Below are 19,779 nucleotides of genomic sequence, written 5' to 3'. Positions count from 1 at the left end.
ACGAATTCAATGTGATGAGCTTTGGCTTGAGGAATGCACCAGCAACGTTTCAAAGATTTGTAAATACTGTTTTTTCTGGTCTTAATTTTGTTTTTCCCTACCTAGATGATATTCTAATCGCATCTGCTAGTGAGGAACAACACAGAACCCACTTGAAGTTAGTGTTTGAAAGGTTGAATGATTATGGACTTCGTATTAACGTTTCCAAGTCTATCTTTGGAAAGGAAGAAATAGAATTCTTGGGTTATTTAATTACTCTTCGCCCATGTGGAGATTACAGACAGCTAAATCCTAGAACAGTTCCTGATCAATACCCCATTCCTAGGATTGTAGATTTTCAGCACATTTTAAAAGATACAAATGTATATTCCAAAATTGATTTGTTTAAACCCTATTACCAAGTGCCTATAGCCGAAGAAGACAGATGTAAAACTGCAATTATTACTCCATTTGGGTTATACGAATTCAATGTGATGAGCTTTGGCTTGAGGAATGCACCAGCAACGTTTCAAAGATTTGTAAATACTGTTTTTTCTGGTCTTAATTTTGTTTTTCCCTACCTAGATGATATTCTAATCGCATCTGCTAGTGAGGAACAACACAGAACCCACTTGAAGTTAGTGTTTGAAAGGTTGAATGATTATGGACTTCGTATTAACGTTTCCAAGTCTATCTTTGGAAAGGAAGAAATAGAATTCTTGGGTTATTTAATTACTCCTGAAGGCTCAAGACCGTTACCGGACAAAGTTCAAACTATTGTTAATTACAAACTTCCGAACACCATTCACGGACTCAGAACATTTTTAGGCATGATTAATTTTTATCGTCGATATTTAAGGAATGCATCAAAAAATCAATCTCTCCTTCATGATTACCTTAAAGGAGCACGAAAAAAGGACAAACGAAAAATTCAATGGACAGATGAGGCGAAAGAACAGTTTCAACGATGCAAAGATGATTTGGTCAATATAGCACTCCTAACATTTCCGAATTCTGAACTACCTCTGTCACTATATACGGATGCTTCAGATTCGTCAATCAGAGCAGTAATTCAACAATTTGAAGACAATGGATGGAAACCTATTGCATTTTATTCTAAAAAATTAAACGAAGCGCAAAAGCATTGCAACACTTACGATAGAGAACTGCTATGAATATTACTCTCCATCAAACATTTCAGATATTTACTGGAAGGAAGAACATTTAAAATATTCACAGACCATAAACCCATAATTTTTGCATTTAAACAAAAACCAGAAAAAGCATCACCTCGTCAACTTAGACATTTACAATACATTTCAGAATTTTCAACTGATATACAACACATTGAAGGTCGAGACAACATCGTTGCAGATACTTTATCTAGAATTGCCGAAATTTCTTTGATTGACTACGATAAAATAGCAATTGAGCAAAATATGGATAAAGAATTTAAAAATTTAAGGACATCACCGACTTCCCTGAACTTCAAGCAGTATCTGCTACCTTCTGGAAAGTCTTTGTGGTGTGAAACTTCAACGAATAGCATTAGACCGTATATTCCTGAAATGTATCGCATGAAAATATTTCAACAAATGCATGGCTTATCCCATCCTGGCATTAAATCATCTGTAAAGCTCTTAACGTCAAAATTTATCTGGCCAAGTATACGTAAAGATGTGCAGCTTTGGACTCGATCTTGCATGGCTTGCCAAAAGAATAAAGTAAATCGACACACCAAATCAAGTTTCGGTGAATTCCAACTTCCTTCAGAAAGGTTTAGTGACGTCCATATTGATCTCATTGGACCCCTACCACCATCAAATGGAAATATTTACTGTCTAACTTGTATTGACCGATACTCTAACTGGATGGAAGTGATTCCGTTAAACAACATGTCAGCAGAAACAGTTGCCAAAGCGTTTTATTTTAATTGGATTTCAAGATTTGGTACACCATGCCGTCTTGTTACAGATCGTGGAGCGCAATTTAGTTCTGAGCTGTTCACCGCCTTATCTAAAATGTGTGGAATAAAATTACAGCACACAACTGCTTATCATCCACAGGCTAATGGGAAGGTCGAACGCCTCCACAGAACTATTAAGACAGCATTAATGGCACACAATAACCTAGCCTGGAGTGAAACACTTCCAACTGTTCTTCTTGGATTACGCACAGCTATGCAAGAAGATGCGGCATACACCATTTCTCAAACGGTCTATGGACAAAATATACGATTACCTGGAGAATTTTTCCAAGAGAACATAACTCCAACCACACCTGATGGTTTTGTCAGGCAGCTTAAAAAAACTATGGAAGAAATGGGACCAAGAACAGTGTCAAAAAAATATGTCCAGAAAATATTTGTCCCTAAAGATTTAAAAACAGCATCTCATGTGTTTATTCGCAAAGACAGAGTTAAAAAGCAATTGGAACCTCCATATGATGGTCCTTTTCAAGTCGTTGACAAAAAAGAAAAATATTTTACTGTAAAAATCAAAAACAGAGACGTTACAGTGTCTATTGATAGATTAAAGCCTGCATATTTCTTACAAATACCAGACGTTACTACAGGACAATCAACAAAGGCAATAAGAAAACCTGCCGAACCTCCACCAGACTTACCTCCTGAAATCAAAAAACTTCCTGAAAAACAATCACGTATAGGACGGAGAATTAAAGTTCCTGTGCGATTTCGAGACTAGCACTTGTAAATATATATCTATAATATTTTTTTGTAAATAGTGAGTTTGGAAATATTTGAGCATAAGTAACTGGTAAATACGATGCTCGTTCTTATATCATACTGTACCGTAACTTAGTTACTGGGAAGGGAGTACTGTTGTGGCTTATAGCTTACTCTGTAGCGCATAAGTATGTTTTGATTAGTGTTGCGGGTTGTGGCAACGTTGGTTGCGATGACAACTAAAAAATGATGGAATGCAGGAGTTGCAGAAAAGCGATAAATAAAAATCTTTTGTAAAAATATCTGGACGTAGAATATTATTATATTAAATCCAAACAACATAAACGATACAATTAATATTTGCCTGTCTTGCTCCCAATAAAGTCATATTAAACTCTAATACTTATGCTCGCCCTGAAAGGAGAGCATCAAATATATTTGCAAGTATGTGAATAATGGCAGTGATATAGCAGTATTGCGAGTTGAAAAAACCAATGTGACTGCTCTTCCAGTGAATAACAATGAAATAACGCTTTACCAAATTGGTCGGTACATCAGCCTCCAATGAAGCTGTTGGCGTATCTTTGGTTTCCCACTTCATGAACGGGATTCAACAGTTATTCATTTAGCCGTCCATCTTGAAAATGGTCAGAGCGTATACGCTCTGACCATGCGTGAAATATATTATGTCACGAATGAGACATTGATTGACCGAGCTATAAATCCACCAAAAACTACACTCACCAACTTTTTTGAATTGTGTAATCGTGCGGATGATTTTGGTGCCTTTACACAGACAATACTCTACTCAGAAGTACCACACTATTTCACATGGGCTCAAACAAAAAAAATGGGCACCCCGCAAGTGAACACACCGGTTGATGCATGTCCCGGTTTATTCAAATCAAATGCCTTGGGGAGAGTATTTACAGTCAATCCAATTCTCACCAAATTAGGAAGGCAGACTGAGTGCTTTTATTTTCGACTGTTGTTGGTTAATGTCACCGGCTCATTTTCATTTGAAGATGTGCGTAAAGTCGATGGACATCAGAATCCAACGTATGAAGATGTATGCCTTGCACTCAGCTTGCTGGAAGATCACAACCAGGGGGAATGTATGCATGCTGACGCAGCATTGAACTGCACTGCAAAGCAAATTCTTCTACTATTTGCTATAGTATTAACTACATGTTTCCCGTCCCGTATAGAAACGTTATGGGATAATCGCAAAGATTTGATGACTGATGATATACAGTATCAGCATTGCACAAGTTGCAACGATCTAACGATAGCATTCAGCGATACTATGTACAATGAAGTACTGATTGCTATTGAGGATCTTTGCATTATTATTGCCAACTTGCCACTCAATCATTTCGGTATGCCTTCGCCAAATCGAAGTGCATCTGATTTATTAAACACTGACATGAATCGTGAACTTCAATACAATACGATAGAAATCGCAGCCATTGTTACTCCCAATGTTCCACTAATGAATGAGGAACATTTATGACCGCATTATGCTCGCAGTTTCAGCAAGACAAGGTGGATTTTTTTTTGGATGCACCAGGTGGATCTGGCAAAACATTTATTATTTCTCTTATTCTCTCTGAAATACGATCAAATAATGGCATCGCGTTGGCCGTTGCATCATCTGGCATTGCAGCAACTTTATTGGATGGAGGCAAAACAGATCATTCAGTATTTAAGCTGCCACTAAATATATAAAGCAACTCAAATGCAGTGTGCAACGTACAAAAGTAATCGTCTATGACTACAGTGTTGAAACACTGTAAAATTGTCATCTTGGATGAATGCACTATGGCACACAAACATTTGCTTGAGGTGTTGAACAGGACATAGAAAGATATAAAAAAACAATTACAAATTATTTGGCTGCACTCTGTTACTCCTTTCAGGTGATATCAGACAAACACTCCCCTTCATTCCGCGTTCAACGTACGCTGATGAGATCAATGCTTGCTTGAAATCATCTCCACTGTGGCATAATGTTGAAAAAGTTCTACTCAAAGTACATACGCGCGTCCAACTGATTCAAGATCCATCTGCTGAAACATTCTCTAAACAAATGTTAGATATCGGTGATGGAAAAGTTACTAAGGATGAGACTGGATGCATAAAATTATCGGATGATTTCTGCACAATCATTGATTCACAAAATGCTCTCATTAACCTAATATTTCTCGATGTACACACACAATACATTCATCATGAGTGGCTGGCAGAAAGGGCGATTTTAACAGCAAAAAATTTGGACATCAACGAATTGAATCTGAAAATACAACAGTTATTGCCAGGTAACTTGGTGACATGTAAATCCGTTGATGCAATTTGCGATCCCATTGAAGTTTCAAATTTTCCAACAGAGTTTTTAAACTCATTGGATTTACCAGGCATACCACCGCATAATTTAGTACTCAAAGTTGGATATCCGGTTTTTTACTTCGTAATTTGAACCCATCACGGCTGTGCAACAGCACGCGATTAGTCGTTAAAAAATTAAGGAAAAACTTTATCAAAGTCATTATTTTAAATGACGAATTCCGGGGTGAAAGTATATTACTTCCAGGAATCCCTATTATACCCACAGATGTGCCAATTCAATTTAAACGCATTCAGTTCCCCATTAGATTGGCATTTGCAATGACAAGGCCAAACAATGTCTGTTTGTGTCTTAGATTTGAGCACACCATGTTTTTCACACGGACAATTATATGTGGCATGCTCTCGGGTGGGCAAACCATGCAGTTTATTTGTGTTAGCTAAAGATGGAATGACAAAAAATATTGTACACTCCATTGCACTAAGAGATTAATATTGTTGACTAACATTTTCAGAATTCGTTGTATATATAATTTATAAAAGAAAGTTACAATAAATTAAAATAACTATTATTTGGTGAGTTGTTATTTTCACATTCTGTCATCGTTCACAGCACTCCATGCCTCCTTCACTCATATACCACATACGCACACACTTACACTAAATAAGATATATTTTCACACTCTAGATATAATTCATATGGCAAAATAACATTTGCCAGGTCAGCTAGTATATATATATATATATATTAAGAAAAAGCTGTCCAAATTTATTACCCAGTATTTAGTCATTTATTTCACTAAAGGCAAAATTGCAGAATTTAATTGCCATACTTAAGCTGAAATTTTTTACTCACTAAAATATGTTAAGAATTTATTTTAAGAAAAGTTGTTAAAATTATTAACCTAACTAGTCTTATGGATGTTTCTTATTGTGCTGGTTTAGATTTATTGCCAGTTTAGATTTAATCTATTTTTTTTCCCCCTTATTATATGTTATACTTCTTAATCTTATTTTCTAAACATTAATCTTATCTTATTATAACATTGCTCTGCCTCATTTTTTTCCCCTTCTCTTTAGAGATTTTTTTAATTTTTGCCTGATGATAACCAAATCTTTACATCTTGCATAAAGTTTTTGATAATGCAAAATTATCAATTTCTTCTTCAACGTGATGTGCAAATATTTTTTATTTCACATAACATTTTTATTCTTTTACACATGACATTTTTATTCTTTTATCTTACATGAACAAATAAATTTTTTTACATGTTTCCAAATAGGGTGTTTCGATCTTCATAACAATTTTCCAAATTTCAGAACTACTTGTAAACTGTTTATAAAAAAAAAAATTAAAAACCCATCTAGCATATTCAACTTAAATACAATTTTACCACTGATTTCATTAAATGAATAATATTTTATTTCTGCTCAAATTCCCTGAAATTGTTAAATTTTTTAACTCCAAATTCTAAAAAAAAAAAAAAAAAAAAAAAAATTGAAAACTGTGAGAGAAAGAGTTATGTTATACAGGAGTTGTGTGTTTAAGCTGTCAAATTAACTACAAATTTGTGTCATTTTCCTATTTTGCCCACAATTATTGAAGTCCTTTTAAATACTAGAAAAAAGATACTTTAAACAGAAAGGGCCGTATTCTTAAAAGAAAGAAAAATCATTTTTGGCATCACATATTTTTATATAATTATTTTCATTAATTTTATTTAATAATATAATGCATTTAATTCAAATATATATATATCGTTTTGAGCCTCACATTTTCTCGTATATAATTATTCTCATGTAATTCTCATTAATTTTATTTCTATATTTAATTTATGTGTTTCAGTGGTGGATACAAATAGTTGCAGAAAAAAAGGTCACTGGTCTTTAGCACCTCGTAAGTCTTTCTTTTCAATTTGTTAATCAACTTCTTGTTCTTATCGTTTAATTGAATTTATTTGTTTTCTTAATATTTTCATATTTATTCCAGTTAGCACAGATTGGGCATCTACACCTATTGGTCATGTTTTTCATCCAGTAGACATCACAAAGAAAGACGAACCCACACATGAAGGTGAAACCAGTTCTGCAGAAAACATTGAAAGCATGTAAGATTTTTTTTATTAATCTATTAGACTTCAAAGTATTGCACTATAGTGGAGGTAAATCTATGCTAAAGGTTTTCAATCTTTAACACTTAAAAGCTATGCATTTGCAAGATCATGAGAACCACATCTATCAGGGTTCCTACTGGTCAGGGCGAACAGGGAAAACCTGGAATTGTGGGGGGGTTGCAATTTCTTTACAATAACCTGGAATATCCCTATACAGTGGGTGATCGGTTAACGAACATAATCCGTTCCAAGACTATGTTCGCTATCCGAATTGTTCGTTAACTGATCATCGATTTACCATAGACTTCTATGTGAAATCGATTAATTCGTTCTGGAGACCCTAAAAATTAAATTTTAAAAAATGTATAATTTCTTAATAAGTTTTTTAAAAAATTATACATACATATAGCCTTGCATATTAATCAATCCTTTTCATTTTATGCTTATGGGGCGGTCCAATGTCGATTGCTTTTCTCTCTTTTTCAGGATTTTCCGGAAGTAACTAATAGCATTGTCGTTGTAAAGATTCCCAACCCTACTGACATCAGCTTGGTTTGGGTGCCATTCTAAGACCATTGCTCTGACATCCTCCCACTTTTTCAAAATATCTTTAATGGCAGATGTCGGCATTGGTCCTCTTTCATCATTAGTACATCAAGAGTAGGAGACACATTTTGCTGTTTTTCTTGGTGTTCTTCATTCAAAATTTCTTGGAGTTCTTCTGTCGTTAGTTCATCTTCTTTAAACATTTCTCCTTTCAGTGATCTTATTTCGTATGCAAAATGATCACAAATGATTAATATAAATTTTTTTCAGGCCGAGAAGTGTTCGTTAGAATTCGTTTTGTTCATTAACCGAATATGTTTTCGTTGTCACAAAAAATCTTTCTTGAAATTGTTTGTTATCCGAACACAAAAATCTTTCGTGAAAGTGTTCGTTAACCGATTTGTTCGTTAACCGATCAGTTCGTTAACCGGTCACCCACTGTATTATACAGTAGGGAACCGATTATCCGGAACGGTCGGGACCATCGCTGTTCCGGATAACTGATTTTTCAGGTTTTCTGAATCCCTACAAAAAGCCGTTTTTTTATTGTTAAATCCAATTTTAAAAATTAAAAAAAAATTGGAAATAATCTTAAAAATAAGAAAAAACGATGAAGTAATACACTAATGATTATTTCCAAAATGATGGTAAGGTAAACATCTTTAAAAAAAGAAAGAAAAATCGTAAAATCTTATGAGGAAAAAAAAAAATTTTTTTTTTTAAATGGCGAGAAAATTTATTGAATTTCGTTCCGGTTTTCTGATTTCCGGATAATGGGTTCTGTACTGTACCTGGAAAATGACCAGTCTTAAAATTGTCAGTAACAGTAATCAGTTATTGAGATTTGAGTTGAATATTTCTAACATCTATTACTATTATTTGTTATAAAAAATTCACATTTCGCTAAAATGTTCCCATCCTCATTAATTTATATTTTTATGCACAGAAAATCTAATATTTCTCATTACAAATAAAAGTTTTCTGATGAAAATATGGTGTCAATTTTCATTGAAATTTACCTGGTATACCTAGAAAAGTCAGATAATTTTTTTTCTGAAATTGAGTGGGAACCCTGGTCTATGTTTTAAAAAAATTTAACCTAAAAATCATTGTGCCAATTCTGTTTTCTTTTAAGAAAACGTTTTTCTTTTTTTTTTCTTCGACTGATTGAGTTTATAAGAAGTTCAGTATACTGAACTTTCATTTAGAAAAGAGCTAAGTGAGAGGAAAGTTTCTGCTGTAATCATTTGGTCTTGTCAAAAACAAACTGAATGCTTGTATACTTAATTTCAATGTAACCAATGCAATTTTTTTTAACTATGTAGTAAAAAAACTTTTTGCAGTGTTAACTAAGTATAAACGTTCTCAAAAACTGTAACAAATCTCTTTCACTCATGATTTGCTAACGAAGTTATTAAAGTTTTATCGTTACAATTCAAGGTTTATTTATATTTCCATGTTTTTTAAACTTAGCCATTTCTTGATGTATATATTGAACTAAAAATATTACAGTCAATCAATAAATAAAACAAATGAGATGCTACCTATTGAGTGTCATCAATTATCACTCATTTTGACTATGTATTATGTCATTGAATTATTTTAAATTAGATTATAAACTAAATACGATTATTATATTTGAAAGATGATTTCTGTACTTAACTTTGCACTGTTAAACATCCATAGCTCGAGGGCCGAAAATTCCCTAGGAAAATTGTTTTATATATTCACTTGCTCTTTATATATATATATGTACAGGTAACAATTATTGAACTATACGAAATAAAAAATATCGTCATAACTTTTGAACAGTTTTATGGTTAGCCTCTAACTTTGTGGTTGGCCACAGGACATGTATAAATGCACACACAACTTGTTGTTGTCAGCTGTTTGCCATTGGAAATATTACAATGCAACTTGCCTGAGCTTATATCGCTTATGGAGGCCTACTATGCGAGCAATAATAGCCTAATTGCGCCTCAAGTTTGCAACCGAATACAAAAAGTTTCTTCATGAATTTTAGACTGTTGTTACAACCCCTTAACTCGGTGATCCAATTCGTCTCAGAGGTGTTTAGGCAGGATAGCCCATTTGGTAAACCCAATTATCATCTCAGATTCATGGAGAAAATATTTTGATCTTTGAAAAAGATTCTTAGTGAATGTGATTTCATTTTTTGTGTTGTCAAAATGCAGGGTTGCCACAGAAAAAAATGAACAAAATAGTTGCTTTTAGTAGCCTAGAGCAGTTTTCCTCAACTTTTTTATCACCGCAGACCTGTCAACATTAGATAATTTTACCACGGCCTGCTGGGGCCCCGACGACGTTGATTGTTAATATTTTAGATTATTTTGATTTATTAATTTTAATTTAATTGTATTTAAACATGCCTTCAGAATAAATTACAGTTACATCAAGAAATAAATATAAAGTGATATAACATTTTAACTTACTAATATTTTAACTACATTTTAACTAACTTAAATCCATTAGTCACGATCAAGAGAGAAGACGAAGTTCTTCATTAGTTCCAATCTAAATTTCGCGACGCGCTTTTGTGTTTTATTTATGATATTTACAGTTATGATGATTGATTTTTTTTTATTATTAAAAAAGAAAATAGTTGCAGTAATTTTCTTTTTCTGTTTTTTTTTTTTTTTTAACATTAAAAAATTTATGTCACTGCATTCGGGGGGCAAAAATTTATGTCACTGCATTTTTTAAATTAGTAAAATTTTAATGGAACTATTTTTAATTTGGGGTATAAACCTAGGAATTTAAATTCAGTTTCAATGAAATGGGCGGCCTGGTACCATTTGATCCACGGGGAGCACTGGCCTAGAGCATGAAAATAGTTGCCTAAATAAGAACAAAAATAAGACTAAAATTTTATTAGACTTAATTGTCATATACAATGATCCATTTAGTCAAGTTAGTGGCAAATATGATAATTTTTATATAAATGTTTGTGTTCTAGCACTAAATTTGTAAATAAAAGAAATTAGTATAGTTGCCGAAAATTAAATACTTTTAATTACTAGAATTCATTCAAAAAAATACTTTTTCATTAAAAAAAAAACACCTATTCTAAGAAATTTTCCCTTTCATCAATAATTGATGTGGCAAATAATATATATTGTGAAAAGTGATTACTCAAATTCAAAATTCATGCATCGTAATATCGTATTAAAAATTGGGTTTTTTAAAATTGTGCAGAATTTCTCAGCAAAAACCCGTTGAAAAGACGATCAAGAAACGAAATAGACTTACGATAGAATCTGTGCAAATTGAACGCATTGAAAAGTGATGACTCAAATTTGCAATCTAAACTTTTTCATTTATTAATGTTTTAATTATTTATTTAATTTTTTTAAATTTTATTATTTTTATTTCACATTTTTTATTTTTTAAGAAAAAAAATTTAGTGTGTTCAGAAGATTTCTCGGGCTGCAGATTTTCAACCCAATTTATGTTTAAAAAAAAAAACATTGCTGGAGTACAGAAAAGTCTCCTAATAGTCTCCTTTTCCTGAAAATAGTTGCTTTTTTAGCCTTTTCAGGCAACAACAAAAAATTGCCATAGTCGTCTCATGTTGAAAATAGTTGCATTTTAGTCGCCTGTGACAACCCTGAAAATGTTGACATCATGCTTAGAAATTTTTAAATCCCATCCCCTCTCAATTTGACACCCTACTACTCTACACTCTCCATAAATGTAAATTTGATTTATTTAAATTTTTTCAACCAGAACCTGCTTTCCAAACATATGTGAAATACCAGATGCTGTTGCATTTGAATGAGATGCATTTGTGGCTAATGATAATGCAAAATATGCTATTCTCTTTAGAAAAGTTAATTTTTATTTTAGGCATACTGAAGAAAGCAAACCTGTTGCAACACCTCAACCAGAAAATTTTATTTTCAAGGAAAGCCCCAATTTTACCAGCATGCTTTATCGAAGAAAAAGTGAAACAATGCTGTCTTAACTTCATTTTTTATTTTATGTCTCCATTGAGATATGAAGTTATAAACTATGTAAACTCGTATCATCATTAAATAATTGTATGTGATTTACAATTAAAATAAATTAAAACACTCTTTGTCATTTAGTGTGACAACAGGAAAAAGTGAAACAATGCTGTCTTAACTTCATTTTTTATTTTATGTCTCCATTGAGATATGAAGTTATAAACTATGTAAACTCGTATCATCATTAAATAATTGTATGTGATTTACAATTAAAATAAATTAAAACACTCTTTGTCATTTAGTGTGATGAATGTAATGGGACTTCTTATGTAAATTAATGTTGACATCATGCTTAAAAATATTGAAATCCCACCCCCTCTTAATGTGACACTCTGGTACTCTACACTCCATAAATGTAAATTTGATTTATTTCAATTTTTTCAACCAGAACCTGGCTTCCAAACATGTGAAATGCCAGATGCTGTTGTATTTGAATGAGATGCATTTGTGGCGGCTAATTATAATTTAAAATATGCCACTCTCTTTAGAAAGGTTAAATTTTATTTTAGGCATACTGAAGAAAGCAAACCTGTTGCAACACCTCAACCTGAAAATTTTATTTTCAAGGAACGCCCCAATTTTACCAGCATGCTTTATCAAAGAAAAGGTGAAACAATGCAGTGTTAACTTCATTATTTTTTAATTATTTTATGTATCCATTGAGATATGAACTATGTAAACTCGTATCATTATCATAAATGTTATGTGTACTTGCTTAAAATGAAATAAAACATTCTTTGTCATTTAGTGTAGAATTCTTTTTATTTAATTACATTGTTTCCAATGAGATATGAAACATACAACCTCGTACGATAAATACTAATCTGTACATTTAATTTACTGTTCAAGGGAAATAAAATTGCCTTATTTGGCCCTTTACATAAAATGACAATACACAGTATTGTTTAACTAGATAAAAGTGTAAACACCATTCATATAATGATACACATGTTTTTATGTATGTAGGAAGTAAGCTCCTGGCTTCATTTTTGTATCACAATACAAACTTAGCCAGAAGCATAAGTGCTGAAGTAATATACAGCAGTGCAAAGGAGAATATGTGACAACAAAATTAAATATATCCACAAAATTGTCACATCAACTTTTTCTAATATACATTTATAAATTATTTACAATATTATAAGTACAACAAATATACAACATTGAGCCTGCTCATTGTGTATACATAAATTTGAACAAAACAAAAAATTACATCTACTACAAAAAGTAACACATTTTTTTAGAGTTGCTTTATGTGATAATGCATGATAATTTTTTTTAAATTAATTTTTGTTTCCTTGTACTTTCAACTAGAAAGGCTTCACTAACTGTGATTTTCTACTTTAAAAAATCAAGTTGTGAATACTTATGTCAACATATCAAAGTAACTTTTTTTTAATAAATTCGTTTTTTCTTGAAATGGATAAAAATATTGCAACTCAAGAAAGTTATTGATTAATTAATTTTATATCAAAACTTTGGTAATTTCTGCTTTTGCATTTTTTACATATCATGTTCATGTATTAGATGATTGCTGGTTTTAATTTTGTAATATTTGAGGCTGTCAATTTACTAAAATAGAAAAACTTACATGAAAAAAAGATCAAGTAAACCACCTAATAAAAGTTTTTACAGAAATTTAAATTACATTAAGTCGCTTGATTTTCAAAACGTACAGAAATACAATTTACATAAAAGTAGAAATTAATATAACAGCTGAATATTAAGCAAATTAGAAAGAATGAATTCATGGGAAAAATTTAAAGATTTTGAATTTAAAATACATCCCTAGCTACTAGGAAATAGGAAAAAATAATTTTTCACTTGTAAATTTAAATCCTGGAATCGGCTAGATTAACAATTGAGATTTTGGATATTTTTCATAATAGACTATGTTGGTTTGTTGCCATAAATTTAAAAATTTGCTATATTTAATTACTTTTCTTATAAAAAAAAAACTATCTTAAACATATTTGCAAATGTCCCTTATATTTATAAATCTAATATCCCATCAATTAAAGTATACATTTACGTTTCCTATAGGAAATATAATTTATTAAAAATCCCCCTAATTTTTTTCTATGCAAGCAAAAATTGTTCACAATACAACGATATGTAATGCAAAAGTTATTTTGCCATATACCATTTAAAATGAGCAAGTAATAAGATACAGAATGATCAGAAAATATTGCATCTTGTTTCTTCAATTAAAATTACATTCTGAGCAATACATTATTTTACAGCAATAGTTAATTGCAAAATAATGTAGTTGTGCAAATTTTAAAACCAATTTAAAAAATATTTCTTACATAAACATTTCAACTTCCAGCATTTTAAAAAACAGTCTTAATACAACATCCTAAGTATTTTATCCTATATAATTCCTTATGATAAAATTTACCCACTATTTTAATAAAATGTCTTAATGCAATCCTGCATTTTATCCTTAATAATTCATTATAATAAAATTTTGTTAATTAACAACTTTCACAATTCAAACATCTTACATTCAAGTTTTTACAGTATTTAAAAAGATATTTTACAAATTTAAAACAACGGTAAAAATTTTATTAACTAAACTGGAGTTCTGAAACTCCATGGAAGTCATTTCAGATTATAAAACAAGACTAGAAATGTCACCAACCAGTAACATGCATTTCTGATTGCCAATAGGAACTGTAACGTTATAAATTTCATTCTAATGCATTCATACGAATCTTATTTACATTGTATTTAATATAGGAAGCTCAAATAAAACATTTGTAGCCAAATTCAACACTTATCAATGTTCAAATATATTCCAAATTTTAAAAATGACGTAAAACTTTAATTAGTCAAAAAATTTGATTCACAGTTAATTTGTGGTTGTGTAACCAATAGCATTCAGACAGTTCCATGTGCAACAATTTATATTTGATTGCAAAACAATCTTACTAAAACACAACTTAAAATTTCTTTCTTTTCAATAATACATAAATTTAATATTTTTGTCTGAACAGAGAGGCTCATAAACATAATATCTGAACCAAACTTATTTTACATTTTCTCGTAAATTAGCTTGTCACAAATGTTCAGCCCTTTGGGAACATTGTTAGTATTGCTGCACATATTTTTTGAGGATTTGTTTCTTGGGGATATAAATCCATTACTGTTTGTACTTGTTCTTTTGGGAATATAGAAGCTAAATGATAAAACAGACGATATCTTGCATTGTCTGAAAAATCTGGTGAGGCTGCTCGTCCTTGATGTTGACTCATCAGTCCACTATGTATTCCTGGAGGTGGAACACTAGAGGGTCTCACAGGCTGGCTAAGCACTTGAGATGTACCTCTTGCAATACCTGAAGGTGATTGCTCTTGCCAAGATGAACCCATCATCTGCAGTCCAGCGGATGACATGGGTCTTGGTGGGTCTAATCCATGGCTTTGTGATAACCATTGACGTTGTATATCAGGAATACCACTGATTGGAAGATGATGAGTCTGAACTTGTAGATCTGGATACATATTTAAACGTGTATCTGATGTGCTGTTCAAATGCTGCATTCTAGATGAAGGCGGCCATTGGTTATATGAATCTGGAGCACTAGCAATTCGAGTTACAGTTTGATGCTCGGCTTCAACACTGTCCCAAATGTGAGAGGGTACATTTGAAGCAACTCTACTATCACTACCCATTCTGCTTAAAGGTTGATGAGGGATGTTACCTAAAGCAGTCTGTAAACGGTGCACATTTTCTTGGCTGCTCGATCTTGGAATTAAATCACTTTGTTCATGTTGTGGCTTTAAAAGACTGTATTGCTGTTCTGCAAGTGGTGAGATCATTTGGTGTGATCTGCCAACCAATTGCATTAATCGAGGGTCATATGCAGGATTCAGAGTAAGCTGACGCTGCAACTTTCGATGCAGGTTAACCACCTCTGGCGCCTGGTGACCATGAGTCTGAGAAGTTTGCTTGGGAAAACTTTTCATGTTTTTATTATCCGGATCAGATAATCGTTTAGCTACAAAAAGATGACCACCGCCTCCTTCTGGTTCTAAAAACCTTTCCGCACAGGACCCTACAATATTTGGTGGCAATGTTGTAGGAATTGTTGCCCAACTACCACTTGGCGTGTGTGGAGATTGCGAAGACTCTGATGGTAGAGATATTTGTGGCATTGTTGTCGACCAAGACTGTCTAAACCCACTAGACGGACCATAACAAGAACTTCCCATTTTAAGTAACTTCTCTCTTTCTTCTATTTTTGCAGCTCCTTCACTTTTCGTTCTTTCAACCAAATTACTTTTTAATGATCCTTCTTCAGAAAGATTAGAGGATGGCACAAGGGATTTAGTTCGAGAGAGAGGTTGCTTCTTTGACTTGGCACTAACAGAGCTCTGGACTGCTTGTGATTTCAGCTTATCTCCTAAAAAAGTAATGTGAAATTTACAAACTAAAAAAATATAAGCATAGAAAATTTTAGTTTAAATTTTATTAGAAACATTAGATATCCACATAAACAAAGGGGAAAAAATCCAGGTAAAAGTGATTTTCTCTATAAAAATATGATGTGCTTAATTCAAAAGTAATAAATTCAGTAAAATTTATTTGATTGTAAATAAGGTACAACTATTGGATTTTTTTTTATAATGCATATAAATTTACTAGCTAAAGCTCTCTGGCATCCATATTTTATAGCACATAATAAGTATTTCATGGCACAAAGCTTGGTGATTGAATTCAATTCATTCAAGAACTAGTGCTTTTATAAGATGCTTAAATTTTTAAGCATGGCAGTACGCAACACTCAAAAATTTCAATACCATGTAATAAATTAGGTTAAGCAGTGAATCAGCCTATATAAAAATAAATGTAAATGTGGCCCATAAAAGTAAAACCTTCCAGATGATAATCCTCTCGATGATTAAAAAAATTTTTGTGGGTTTTGCAATCTTTATCTTATGCTTCAAAAGTTCATAATACGCATCTCAAACAAAATTAAAATATTTATTTTTTATGCAGAGAATGAAATAAAATTAGATCTTTCACAAATAACGCTACACCCAAAAGGGTCTTGGATCTAACAAGTAAAATGATAACACAATTCTTTTTTCCTTAAATGAATTTTGTTCAATGCAAAATCCATAAATTTGATAGATTTATATTAAAATTCAAAGAAAGGAGGTACATAACATTGATCATGGATATTTTTAAAAAAAGCTATTGTCAACTTTAAAGCTTGTATAATTTCATAGCAACTTTTTTTTCAAAGTATTTTTATCTACAAGTTTTAAGAACCAGTATAGGAGTTTCTATACAAAGTAAGTTAAAAATTTAACATCCCATCACTGGTTTTCACCAAGTTATTTATTTCAAGGTGCCAAATTTTATGTACATTCTAACAATTAAGTGAACTTCCTTAAGAATGTTCTGGAATAAAACTCTACATCTGTCATCTTCTGCGTTAACTTACGGAGAATTAATACCAATCTCCTTTTTAATAAGTCACTTATTAATATTTTGGGTATTTATTATTAAATTTTATTCATTCATTAAAGTGCCTTTTACCATTTTTTAAGTACATTTAAAATTTATCAATCTATACCGAAATGACAATAGACGATAAATTATTAGTTAAGCTTAAAATAAATTTTAAAAATACTTAAAATTATCAAAATTTGAATTCAAAAACTAAACTTCATAATGACAATTAAAAATACTTACAACCTTAAAATTTAGTATATTTGGTAGCTAGGTTCATTTAACTGATTAAAATAAGACAAAAAATATTCCTAAATATAAATTAGTTAATGAATAAATAATAAATTGTGTTCATATAATTCCCCTTAAATTAATATGAAAAAATTTTCTGTTCAAAATTTTTACTGCAATATTGCCTAGAAATACAGACGTGACTCATTTTATTTTCTTAATTTCTCCTGTTTTTTAACTTGTAACGATGGTTTACAATTAGCTTATTGCTTATTCATAACATAATAACATTTTAATTTATGTACATAATGTACGGCTGTGACTCATTTTATTTTCTTAATTTCTCCTGTTTTTTAACTTGTAACGATGGTTTACAATTAGTTTATTGCTTATTCATAACATAATAACATTTTAATTTATTTACCAGGAGAAGATTCTCTGCTTTGTAAACCCCTTGATTTTACTTCTTGCAATGGTATTTTAGCTTGCTCAGCTAATCTCTCAGTTACAGATTTCTGTGGCTGGTTCCCTCTCTCAGGATGGTGATATTTGCATTTATTTCCATAAGTGCACTTTTTCCCATAGGGACATGGAGGGGGCAAAGGTTCTACTGGTCTATATGCAGAATGGGATTTACGTAAAAAGCTTTCCAAAGAGGGGCCGTGTCTCCCTAAAGGATCATCTGGTGGCATGAACCTAAGAAGGAAAATTAGTTAAAGGAGGCATACTTACTAAGCATTTGCAATCAAATCAATATTTTAAAAATGTGATTAATACTTATTTTTATAAAGAAAAACTTGAATATTTAAAGTTATGCATTTAGTGTGTTTAAAAAATTATACACAACAATTAAATTTAAAAGGATTTTTAGAAAGTCAGATTTCATGTTTTAAACTACTTAAGTTTTCTTCAATGAATAAAACAATATACAAACTTTTCATGAACAAAAAAAATACATAGGAAAATGCAATGTAAAAATTCAGAATTGTTTTGCATTTGACCCAAACAGTTTCTTTTCAACAACAGTTTATTGAGATTTTCAAGACAAGAGGCTGAAATATATCACTCAGGAAATAAATAAATCAATAGTCCTTTGCACCATTCCTAATGGATGATTCATATTCACGTTCATAAACGTATTTCTATTGGTTGCTAACTGTACCTAATTGTTCAATTATGGAATATCAGTGGACAGGTAAGTGAAGTGAATAGAAAGTATTCCTTTGTTATGGACAAACCAAATGACTGGTAGTCAAATTAATGGAAATATTTTACATGACGCGTCTCTATCATAACGGCTGTTAAAATAAAGATGCTATTTAAAAGATAATATGCCACTTTTATAAATGTTGTGAATTTGTAATAGTTGTCCATGACTCTTTGGTCAATTTTTGCTTTCTTTTTTCCAATATTAACTAAATATGAAAATGAAGCAAACAGTCAATATGTAGGAAAGTTTTGTGAAAATAAAAAACATTTCTAATCTAGTATATTAATATTTAAAAAGTTACACCAACGTTGCATTATCTGGGATCATAAAAATTTGCAAAAATTGAGAATTTGGTGCCTGCAACTCGTGAAAAGTGAAGTGATCATGCCTAACCATCTATATTATATAAAACGCTAATACGTACGTATGTATCAATAAAACCGATGATATTTCTTTTCTCGCGTTGGCAACAGTTTTCATTTTTAATTATTGGCTTCGGCGCGCAAGAGCACGTAGTGAGCATCATATGGATAATCTATATTATATAAAACGATAATACGTTTTAATTGATAGGCTTTGGCGCGCAAGAGCACGTAGTGAGCATCATATGGCTAATCCGGTGAATTCTCACCGAATTGGGTATAATATTAAAAAAAACACAACTACTTCCACTTACTAGGAATAACATTTACCATGACGCAATGCTAAATTCTATGCCACTATCCACATAAATGCCACTATCCACATAAATCATTATTAATCAAAAATCGAATATCAATTACTTTTCTTTATAATGCAATAAAATCTGGCGAGCAGCTATTTAAACGATCAAACACTTCGTTTGTTTATTTGTGGCTTGAAGTTAGGCTCGCAGAAAATGCCGTTCATGGGTTAAATTTAGTAGGAATAACACAACCTGTGACGTAGGCTATAGTATACCCAATTATCAAAATAATTCTCACAAAATTATCTTCATCGAAGCCGATGCTTTACATCCGGCGTTCAGTACTATTTCATACTGTTTTACAACACATGGTTTTAGCCCTCTGGTGGGAAAGACTTTAAAACAAAACTAACAACAGTTACTTTTCTCAACAACTGAATTTTAGAATAGTGAGATTAAGAAAAATATGTGAACTGTTTGCAATTTCAAATTAATATTGAAATGCACAGGTTTAG

At 31.5% G+C, this 19,779-nt stretch overlaps 2 protein-coding genes across 5 annotated transcripts in view; one reads left to right on the top strand and one right to left on the bottom strand.

Moving 5' to 3' along the window:
* Positions 1-12,439, top strand: part of LOC110282188 (uncharacterized) — a 43,162-nt gene extending 30,723 nt beyond the window's left edge. The window contains exons 11-14 of one of the 2 annotated variants that reach the window (XM_087168277.1): positions 6,855-6,905; positions 6,999-7,116; positions 11,536-11,778; positions 11,939-12,439. In XM_087168277.1, coding sequence (XP_087024403.1) covers positions 6,855-6,905; positions 6,999-7,116; positions 11,536-11,653 — 287 coding nt within the window. In that variant the 3' untranslated portion in view covers positions 11,654-11,778; positions 11,939-12,439. The remainder of the gene's footprint in view (positions 1-6,854; positions 6,906-6,998; positions 7,117-11,535; positions 11,779-11,938) is intronic. The other variant, XM_087168278.1, reaches the window with a different exon arrangement.
* The window catches only part of LOC107442020 (uncharacterized), a 62,208-nt gene continuing 54,868 nt past the window's right edge, over positions 12,440-19,779 (bottom strand). For all 3 annotated transcript variants that reach the window (XM_016055459.5, XM_016055461.4, XM_016055460.5), the window contains exons 6-7: positions 17,815-18,086; positions 12,440-16,104 (exon numbers count right to left, since the gene is read on the bottom strand). In XM_016055459.5, coding sequence (XP_015910945.3) covers positions 14,768-16,104; positions 17,815-18,086 — 1,609 coding nt within the window. In that variant the 3' untranslated portion in view covers positions 12,440-14,767. The remainder of the gene's footprint in view (positions 16,105-17,814; positions 18,087-19,779) is intronic.

Source organism: Parasteatoda tepidariorum, chromosome 7 (genome assembly GCF_982258835.1).
Source record: "Parasteatoda tepidariorum strain Cologne lab strain chromosome 7, Ptep-v5.0, whole genome shotgun sequence".
NCBI lineage: Eukaryota > Metazoa > Arthropoda > Arachnida > Araneae > Theridiidae > Parasteatoda > Parasteatoda tepidariorum.
This window is presented reverse-complemented; position numbering and strand designations above follow the sequence as displayed.